At 41.7% G+C, this 10,808-nt stretch overlaps 1 protein-coding gene across 1 annotated transcript in view; it reads left to right on the top strand.

Annotated features, from left to right (window-relative positions):
• The window catches only part of PEX7 (peroxisomal biogenesis factor 7), an 82,863-nt gene that overhangs the window by 38,654 nt on the left and 33,401 nt on the right, over positions 1-10,808 (top strand). The window contains exon 8 of the mRNA XM_019527452.1: positions 3,827-3,882. Within this exon, the coding sequence (XP_019382997.1) occupies positions 3,827-3,882 (56 nt within the window). The remainder of the gene's footprint in view (positions 1-3,826; positions 3,883-10,808) is intronic.

Raw genomic sequence — 10,808 nt, 5'->3', positions numbered from 1 at the left:
ATACTACTCAACTCTGTACCCTATTCCAACCCTACTCCTTGTAACCAATGAAGTTCTCCTTTGTACCTAGCATGGGAGACTTATTGGGAATGGGTCTAGATTATGCCTTGGGTCCCCTCGGTTCAGCTGACCACCACTTGTGCTTCCGACTGAGGGAAGCACCCCAAGTTCTTGAAGTGAGTCAAGTACCCTCGAGGGCTACTAGGTCTGTGTTTCACAGGGGGTGTGGAGCCAGGATAAAGCCCATCCCTGGGTGATGGCAGCTCTACCCCCAGACTAGCAGGTGTGCTCCAAGGGGGTCGGCCAGGCGTGAGGTGCCCCCAGGTAGGCATTTGGAGCCTGGAAGGTGGTTGGGTGCAGTGAGGTGGGTAGCTTAGTGCAGGAGCACCCCTTACTGGCCTGCCACACCTGAGTGCCCCCTGCACCCCTTGCACCCATTGCAGTGTGTGCCCAGGTGCTCTGCCTCACCCTCAGCTCACTGGCAAAGGCTTCTCTGCTGCACCATGCCTCCCAGGTGCCCTGTGCCACAGGCTCCTGCAGTACCACAGCCTGTGCTACACTGCCCTGCCCTGTCCTGCCCACTGGGGCAGGGAAGGGTAAGCTGAAAGGAGAAAGAGCTTAGTGCCCTCAGCTGCTTCTGTAGCAATGGAAGTAGTGACAGCTGGGTGAGAGCCCAAGGGCTGCAGTTTAATGCCTCAGGCACTGCCGGTTGGACAAACCTAGTTAGAACTAGAGCAGAGGTAGAATCTTTCTCTCCAGCTTCTGCAGTTGAAGTGTATTTGACAAGCGACTCTGCAGAAGTTCGAACAAGAAATAGTGGGAGATTTCTCAACCTTGTTGACCAAGGCTTAAGACTCATGGCAGGAATTGTAAGGTTAGATTAATTTAATTTTGAAGTAAAACTCAACAGGGTAGACCAGTGATGGTAGAGAAAGTTCCCTTTCTTAAGTGCTTAGGATTTACTAGTTACCAGTTTGGAGTGTAGAAAAACTTTTCTTCCAAGTCCTGTTGTTAGGAACGGTGATTGCTTTGTGCTTTCCTTTGCAGTAGGAGGCATGGTTCACCTGCTGAGATCATCCGAGCATATCACTTAAACAGTTTCCTGGCATTTTAGCAGTCTCAAGCATAGGTGGCATCTGTGTCTCCATGTCTTTGCTTGTCATATGTAGCTCAGTCTACTGAGGGCTGAAATTGTTTGATCCAAGAGGATATGTAGATGAAATATTCCATCACACAGGACCAAATGATATGGTAGTCTTCTGGCTTGAAAATCTATGAAACTCATAAAACTGAAATTATAACACCCAAATAGTAGAGATAGTAAAAATTTTAAAAAGCTCATTTTGTCCTTGTTTTTTAGCGGAAAAAGAGCTGCCTAAACTTGGGTTTTTCTGGTTGATAAGTAAGAACATAAAGACTGTCTTACTGGGTCCACCAACGGTCTGTCTAACCCAGTTTCCTTTCTCTGACAGTGGAAAATAGCAAATGCTTTAGAGCAGGGGCTGACCCACAAAGCTGTGTGATTTGGCTTGCAGGGGCTTTTGGAGAGGCTGGGAATTTGGGGGCAGGTCAAGTGGGTGCAGGCCCACTGCCAAATCCTGATGTTTGGAAGTCCATTGAGGACTCATTTTGGCAGCAATAGAGCAAGTGATGACTGCATTAACTCCACCAGCTCAGGGAGCTGGCACAGCCATGACACTGCCAGCACACCAGCTTTATAATGCAATTATTTAACCTGACCTTTTCTAGGAATGTGAATCTTGGATGCAGACAAAAGCAAATAGGAAAAGGCTGCGACTTGTTTGAGAACAAAGTGATAAGGAAAATATTTGCTGTAGTACAAAAAACAGTATGGAGAAGATATCATCAAAAACTTGTGGACCTCTACAAAAAAACTGATATTGTGAGCAAAATATGAATGTAGAGAATGAAATGGGCAGGGCATATTGTAAGACTAGACAAGAAACAGTATGAAAGGCAGATTTTTGGAAGTTGAAGTAGAGGGTATTGGACCTCAAAGTACACCAAGGCAATTATGGGAAGATAATGTAAAAACTGAACTGGAAGGGATAGGCAAAGATTAACAAGGTGGAAGGAAATTGTGCAAGATAGGAGGAGACAGAAGGCTATAGTTAAGGTAGTTATAGGTCCTCAAGACCTGGGAGATGAGAGCTCCTCAGCTCTGACCAGGTCTTGGTTCATCAGGAGGTACATGACCAAGGCAGGAGGGCCACGCTAGAAATGTAGCATCTGCTTGTCCTACCCTTCAAGCCTCTGTATCTTTCCATTCATGCTCCTGAGGTCCACAGAAAAGGAGCTTTGTGGGATTAGATGGAATTCATGATGACTCCCTTCCTTTCTTGTGACCCTTCTGATGTCCTCAGAATGAGAGCTTCCAGGGCTCTCTGGGAATTCTTTTCAGCCCATCTTGAAAGTCTTTGGAGATTCATTAGCAGCCACTTCTAAGTTTTCATTAACACCAGTAGGTTTTAATTTTTTAAGATCTGTATTTCAGCTTTGTCAGAAGGCTGGTTAGCTGATTTTACCTTGTTTTCATTGCCCCTTTTTTCCTCTCCTGGTGGTCTCGTAGAGCTCACAAAGGAAAGGGTGGGGAGAACTCATGGAGAGGAACTCATGGGAGTTTTATCAGTAACTCGACATCCCTGTATGGGGCTCGGTGATAGTCAGTTGTGTTGTGATAATGTCCTCTGACATTGACCTGCCTTGTTTTGGATTGTGCCCCAGTTGTGCAGACGTGGCAAGGCTGACTGAAAGGAAGCCCCAGTCCTTGCTGACCACCTATTTGCTGCAGGAAGGGAGCCCTGAACTTGGAGCACATCTGTAGATCATTTTTTGTAGAGAATCTGGGGAAGTCTGATACCTCATGATTCTCACTCAGCTGTAGGTAAGGTTGTAGTTAGGATGGGTGTTGTGGTTAGCAGACCAGGGGGACTTACTACTTACTGCTTCTTTCTCTCAGCACTCCCCTACATCTTCCTTCCTCATTTTCTGTTCTCGAGTCTCCTTTCTGATAGATCTAAGCTCATAAAAAGAAAAGAGAAACTCCTATGTGAAGAATGTTTAAGGTTAGGTTACGCTAGTGGACATATTGATGACTCGTTTATGTTGTCTGTCAAGAAATTTCGCATTCAAATAGGTAAAAAATGTAGGAAATTGTTCAAGAGCCAGAGGTGAGATAAGCAATTCCTACCCTGTTGCTTTCCTCTTTGGTGCAGATCTTGAATGTGCTAACTGTGTAGTCCCTGGTAGAATTTATCCCATGGTATACCCTGCATTGTGCAGTAAAAAATACGAGACTGTTGTATAGCTGTCACTTTTCAGATTTCATTCTGATTTTAATAACAGAATTTCAGGCAAAATGTGGACTGGATGCCAAAAAATATATTGTGTACATCCTCTGCAGTATGGCACATTTTGGGATGTCTTTATGTGTAAAAACAACATGGTCACATAACACAGTTAAAACTTTTTTCTACACTGAGAAGATATTCAAGGTGTCACTCCAAAGTAGACTTAAAGTGTCATTCTACATGACTACTCCAAAAGCAAAACATAATGGAAACCCAGTGCAATCTTAGTTTATAGTAATGCTGGTAGGCACAGCTAGAATATATATAATGCAACCAGAATCATTTAGCTGCTTTTACATTGTTTAAGGTATAATGCTAAGGTTGCTCAGTTAAACAACTCATTTTTTGGAATGTGAATGTGGTACTTATTATAGCAGTCTGAAGATATAAGGTTTTTTATTTCTACAAGTCCTGTACATATGTTTCTAAGGTCTTTTGCTTTTTATTTCTTTCAGTTTTCACCATTTCATTCAACTTTATTGGCCTCCTGCTCCTATGATTTTACTGTGAGGTAAGTTGGCCTTTTTGCATACAAATATGAGAAGAATTCTTTTATAGTTGTGGTTCATATGCAAGAGACTGTGTCTATTTGTTATGCTAATAGAAATATGTTTTAAACCAGATACACTCAAGTATTTGCTGCTTAAAGTTGTGACTGCAGACTTTCCATTTTCATGAGCCAGCTACAAATACACGGATTCTTTGCTGTGTAAATGTTAACTCAGTGGCCCTTTCTGAATGATATCTGCCCTGGCAGATGCTGCTTGTGAACCTTTTCCCACCATTCTGAAGATTATTTTATCCATTTGTGAAAATCAGGGTTTCGTAATAAGGTGGCAGAGACTGATTCATTGAATGTTTTTGAGTAATTTATCCTACCTTTTGTATCTTATTTATATTGAATGTGTTTGGAAAGGAATTCCCACCCCCTCCCTTCTTTGAGGGAGTTCACTCTTGCATACACTCTCTCTTTTTTCTTCTCAGAAAACATCAACATTTTTTCAGACAACGCAGGGTCTTCTTGATTTTAAGCTTAATCTGTTACATTGTACATGACAGTAGCACTTCTGTAATTGTAACTTGACTAATCAGTAGCCCTGATACAGCTAGCAATGATTTTATTAGCAATATAGAGCGAGCCCATATTAAGACTTTTTTCTATGTAAGATATATATAGTCTCATAAATTAATTTATTGTGAAGTAACTTCATAAAGACTTAAATCAATTAATCAGCAGGGTATTTGGAGCTCTGTTTTAATTTTTATGCTTTAAAATGGATTGAACACAAAATGCCAAGTTTCTTGGGGTTAGCTCTCTCCTCTCCCCACTCCACAGATGACAGTGAGGCCTACTGTTCCCTTTATGAAAAAACCCCCAAACTTTGCTATATTTAGTTAGATTGAAAGCTCTTTGCAGCATGGATTTTCAGTATGCTTTAGCACAACGGAGTTGCAGTTCCTGAGGAAGCTTCCTGGGATGACTGCAAGGGGAATAATAAATAAGTTATATTCATTAGTTTTGTTTTGAAATAATAACAGCTGACCACTGCGAAATCATTCCCTTTTAAATGTTCGTGTTTCCAGTCTTGGTGTAATATTTTTCAGCAGTAGTCCTTAAAGAAAAATACTAGTATTTACACCTCATTGACTTGTACCAGGGGTGTTTAACCCCTGGCCTGTGGGCAATGTCCAGTCTGCAGCCCCATGTCATCCAGTACTCCAGCTGCGGCCTCACCAAGGCCAAGTACAAGGGGAGAAGACGTCCTGGGATTTGCTTGAAGCGTCAATGGATACATAAAGATACATTTACACACTCCTCACAGAAAAGCAACACTTACACATAGTGGGTGGGATAGTTGACCATGAAAAAAGAAATAGATGTAAAAATGTGAAAATTAATATTGGAATCCATGAAGAGATATGTTTTACCTAGCTTAACCAAAAGACGGTTGAAGAAAAGAGGGTCTTAATGCAAAAAGACAACAGTTTTATTTATTTAAATAAAATTTTTGAACGAGAGGAGAGGAAAGAAATAAGGTACAGGACTCTATCTCTGGGTTCAGTTATATAAATTCAGACCACATTGCCATTCATTAGAAGTCTAATGGATGAAGCTAGTTGACCATCTCTGTCCATTTTTTAGCAGATAGGTGCTTACATCGCATTTGGAATCAACCAGCTATGCTTGTTGGGAGTATCAGCAGAAGGGAAAGGCTAGGCTTGCTGTTCTAGTACGTGGTTCCTAAAGAAAACAGCTGGGGGGTAACACACTCCTGATGCCAGTAGAATACCTGTTCTCTCCTTTCGGATTCCAAACTCCTGTATTGGAATACAGGATCTTTCACCAGTTTCAAATGGACTTTGTGCAAAAACCCCAAAGCTCTTCACCATTGCAGTAGTGTCATAAAAATGTCTCTGTGGACATTTATTTGCAAAAATATTTCTCCATCTTATCTTGTTACACAAGAAACAGTCATCTAAAAGTTTTAAGCTTGTATGCTGTCTTCATTTTATGGTTCCAATAATCTAATGTACAAAGGCTGAAAATTTGATATACCTTGACACTGTTAAGCTACAACTGGAGGAGAATTACTTTAAATTAGCATTTATTACAAATGCTAGGATGATTTTTTTAATTTCCAAAAAAAACAAAAGTGCCTGTCTTCAGGCAATAGATCTAAAATGAATTCAGGTATCATAAGTAAAAAAAAAAAAAAATAGAAAAGAAATGTAAATATAGACAAACATTTTATGGTTCAAAAAATAACATGAAAATAAAATTAAGTGTCTGTAGAGAACTACACTGAAAAAGCTCTGATAGATTGCTTCATACTTGCAAAGAACATCATTATAAAGAAGAGTGAGGTGTACAGTTTAGCCAAGTTTACAGCCTGTTGTTAGGGCTTCCAGTTGTGGCTCCACAGTTAAACTTGAATTGAATTTGTTATTTGAAAGTAGGGATTCTGCTGCTTTTTGTGCAAGAAAAATACACTATATCCTCCCCAAATTTATATCATGTAATGTCTGAATAGACTGAGAATTTCAGATAAAGATTCATTCAGAACTGGATCTTCTAAGGATTCCATTATCCTCAGACTTTTTTTCCCCACTAATGGTCATGACAACAGAATAGTGAAGACCTACCATATAGCTAAAATCCCAAAAACTGTATGCATAAGCTACTAAAGAAGCTGAAGAATAATCTTCAGGGAATTCTATGAATAATTGTCCTCTTTCAAAATGTCTGTTTCTATTTCTTTAACTGCAGCTGAGACTACAAGTTGCCCTTAGCAAAGATGACCACTGTCTCCCTATTCACATGCTCCTCACAGTGTATTGTTTATCTTCTGACAGCACAAATGGTCTTCATCTTAGGATAGGAGTGTCAAAGACATGGTCCACAGGTGGAATTTGGCTCGAGGAGCTGTCATCTGGCCTGCGGGGCTCCTCACGGGTCTGGAAATTTGGAGGGGGCAGGGGGTGAGCAGTGGCACCTTTACAAATTAGAGCTGCAGCAATCACCTCTGTCACCACTTGTCCTCTTGCTAAATTTCTGGACTGGTAGGCAGCCCTACAGATCCAATGTGCGGCACAGAACCATGTCATTTGCTCTGCGGGGCTGCTCACAGATCAGAAATTTGGTGGCAGGAGAAGCATTAGCTGCTGTGGCTCTGGGAGCCATGACAATTAACAGTGCTGCAACTAAATTTCTAGCTTCAGGAGCAGCCCCAGGGGCCAGATAAGAGGGCTTCACACTCTGGATTCAGTCCTACAGGTCAGACCTGTGGCATTCTTCAGGCCCATGGGGCCAGATGAGTTTGATACCCCTTTCTTAAGGCATTCTACCTTCACACCTCTTGGAAAGTATGGAGGACAGTGGGCATCTTGAACTTTGAGAACTGCCTGTGGCCTCAGGTCTGTGGAGCATATGGTAGATGGCAGCCATTGTGAAAAACTACAGTTCTTTGGAGAAAAAGATATTATGCACTGGCCTATGCTGACAAAAGATTGATTATGACAAATAAGTCCCCATATTAATCCTAAATATTCATTTTTAGACACTGTCGACTGCACAACTGATTAAGGCCAATGGCTCCATATTTTCAAATAATGAAAAATACCACATTGCAACATTTTTTCATGATTCTTTCGTGTTCATATGTAAAGTTTTTAATGAAAAAGATATAACTAGACAAAACTCTTAGAACTACTCTCAAACCCTATTTCTGTTTTAGCAGTAATTTAAAGTAAAATATATTGCAGAATTACTATAGCTGTCTCCAAAATAAGTATTACAAACCCAGATTAATTCAGTGGTAAGGATAAATTTAAAAGTAGTAAAAAATGTTAAGGTATGGAAATGTACAATTTAGAGCACGGAAATTAACTTTAATTTGTCCTGTGTGTTGCAAAAAATAGCCGCTATCTTTTAAAGTCATTTTAATCTAATCATCTAATCTAAGGGTCAAAATATTAAGTGTGTCTTATAATTAGGTTTCTACTGTATGATGTCACTGCTGAGCAGAGAGGTGTGTGTGACCCTGAAACTGTTACGTTCTTCAATTTTTGCTTAGTTTTTTTTTGGTAAGTTTAACTGAATTTCTTCCATCTATAATATAATTTATGTTTGTATATGACTACAAGAGCTCTTTGATGAATACAAAAGCTCTTATTCTAATTTATAATCTATTTTCAGTCATCTTTTTAAAGTTCTTAATGCAATTTTTTAAAATCTAAGAATAATAATACAATTATTATGCTTTTGGAATATACAACAAATGCAAAAAACTATGTTAATACAAAATTCTGATGGAATATTAAATCCACATAAATTTGAAAATTCAGGCTGTCCACAAAATGCCTAACTCATGGCTTCTCTTAAGGCAGAACAGTTTATATCAGCTAGTTTTTTGCAACCTTTTTTAGACTCAGGGCACCCCTCAGAAAATGCCAGTTCTTTGGTTTCGCTTGTTTCTTGAGTACAGAAAATTAATCAAACAATTCTTCTGTTGCAAAGAACTCAGAAAGACCACAATGGGTTATCTTGTTTTTGACACTGGATTCATATATAAAACCTCTGGGTTTGTGCTGAGAGTTGTGTAGATGTTTGCATATGTAATAGTGCTAATGCTGCATGGTACCCTGTGGTATCCTTAAAAGCATCTCATGTTTCCCTAGGGTCCATGGCATCCTTGGTGAGAATCACTAAAAAAGATTTAAAATGCATTTGTATATTGGGAGAGATTTATGGTTGCTCTGGGAGCTGCGACTCTAGTTTTTGTGACTTTTTCTGTGCTTAAAATCTGCCATAGATGTTGTGGCATTACATCATTTTTGATACTGCAAAGATTTAAGCAGAAACATACTGTCGCCTTATTTGTAGTTTCACAGGAAAATTTTTCTGTCTTCTAAGTGTTCAGCACATAGGGTTATTACATACTTCTTGTGATCTTTTAATCTTTTTTAGTTATCTTTTTTGTCAAATTTATAGCAGTAAAAGTGATTTATTTTAATTGCTTTAAATGTATTGTCTGTGGTTTCCTATACAAGTATTTAAATTCAGGAATACTAAAAGAAAAAGCCTTGTCTAATGTTTGTGTGTGTGCAGCAGTTTTTCAAGAGTACCTGATATCCATGATTGTCACTATGATTTCTTATGCTTCTATGCTGACAGCTTGAATAACCCTGTTGATTGATAATTCTGATCATTATTTTCAAAAAGTATTGTGTTTCATACCTTATCAGGTAAGATGATCAGAGATTTCCTTGAGACCTGCTAAGCCTGAAATCTGGGGGTGGGGGAATGTGTTGGTTTTTGGGGGTTCTGTTGTTTTAATTTTACACAGACAGTTTGTCACTACAGTGAAATTTAGGTACAGTAAAAGAAAGCAGGACTCTCCAATATATTTTTTCCAAACAGCCTGGTTCACAGGTTAGAGCAGTGGTGCTAAATGATAAAAAAAAAAAAAAAAAAAAAAAAAAAAAAGGGATTGCAACAGTAAAAAATAGGGATTGCTGAGACCATTACAGATTTTCTCTTTTAAAGGAGAAAAAAGCAGGAAACTATGGGTTCCCCTTGCAGGCTGGCAGAGTTCCAGTCTGCAAGGGGCTGCTTGGCCTGGGGGGAGCAGGAGGAGGGCAATCAGGCAGGGGGCGCCATGTGCATGTATGTGCACATGCATGTGGCAGTGAGACAGTGTGGAGAGCAGCTCTGCAGCTCCCTTCAGGTAAGTCTATGTGGGGGAGGGCAGATTGAGACCCTTGCAGTGAGGGAGGGCAGAAATGGGGTACTGCCCAGCCAGGCTTGTGCATAGGCTTGGGGCAGGAATGCAGGGCCTGGCTGGGGGAGCAGGACGGAGCAATGGGTGGCTCGCCAAGGAACTCCCTGCAATTGTGCACACTCCCAGGGAAGGAGGCGTGTGCCCCCTAGATTTGTGTGTGAGGTGGGAGTGGATGTGAGCTGTCCACTGAGGGCTTGGGGCTCCCCACCCTGCTGCCTCTCTCTTGGTCGTCCACAGCCGAGTGGGGCAGGGAGGCTTGGTGCTGATGCCAGGAGTTTCACGCTAGCCGCGCTGCCATAACAAGATGCCCCCTGACCGCCCAGTAACAGCAGGGGTGTGACTTCATGCTGCCACTGCTGCCAGGCAGGCAGGGGGCACCTTGCCATCATGGTATGCCTGGCATGGTGCTCCCAGCAGTGGCACCAAGCTTCCCCGCCCTCCCGCATTGGGTCTTGCCTTCTGGTCCATGGAGACCCCTGAGAGTAGGGCAGCAGGGTGGGGAGCCCTGAGCCCACAGTGGGCAGCCCACATCCTTCCCCTCCATGGGCTCTGTTCTGGTTGTGCTACCCATGGTGAAAGGCAGGGAAGGAGAGTCAAGGTCCACGCTCTGCTCTGGCTGCAGCACCAGGTGGCAGCTGGGGCTTGGGCGCTGCTGAGGGGGCAATGGGCTGTGGGTGGGGAGTGAGGAGCGCCTGAGGGGTGGGGGACTACAGGTTGGGAGTAAGGGGCTGTGCTGAGGATAGGGGGTCATAAATGGGGTCATGCTGAGGCAAAGGTTGGGAAGCACTGCATTAGAGTGTTCTGCAGAGCCATTGTTATAAACAATTTTCTGATTTCTTTTAAAATCTTGCTTGTCCTTTATTATTGTAGATTAGAAGGTAACTTTAGGACAGGGGTGGTCAATTTGTGGTATTAATGCTACAAGTGGCATGGGCAGCCTTTGTGTATGGCATGTAGCAGGGAGGGAAGGGGACAGGCAGCACAGCTGCAGATAGGACAGGGAGCAGAAAACAGAGTAGCAAATTGGACAGGAAGTAGAGGGCAGTAAGCAGAAATCAGAGCAGTGTATTGGACAAGGAAAAGGAGTTGGAGTAGTTCTTAGGAAGGGTGTGGGGCTAATTTGTGGGATATCTACCAAAAAGGTTGGCCCCCACTG

The sequence above is a fragment of the Gavialis gangeticus genome, unplaced genomic scaffold (genome assembly GCF_001723915.1).
Source record: "Gavialis gangeticus isolate Ggan-Ray unplaced genomic scaffold, GavGan_comp1, whole genome shotgun sequence".
Lineage (NCBI taxonomy): Eukaryota > Metazoa > Chordata > Crocodylia > Gavialidae > Gavialis > Gavialis gangeticus.
Note: the sequence above shows the minus strand (reverse complement) of the source record. Positions and strands in the feature narration are given on the sequence as shown.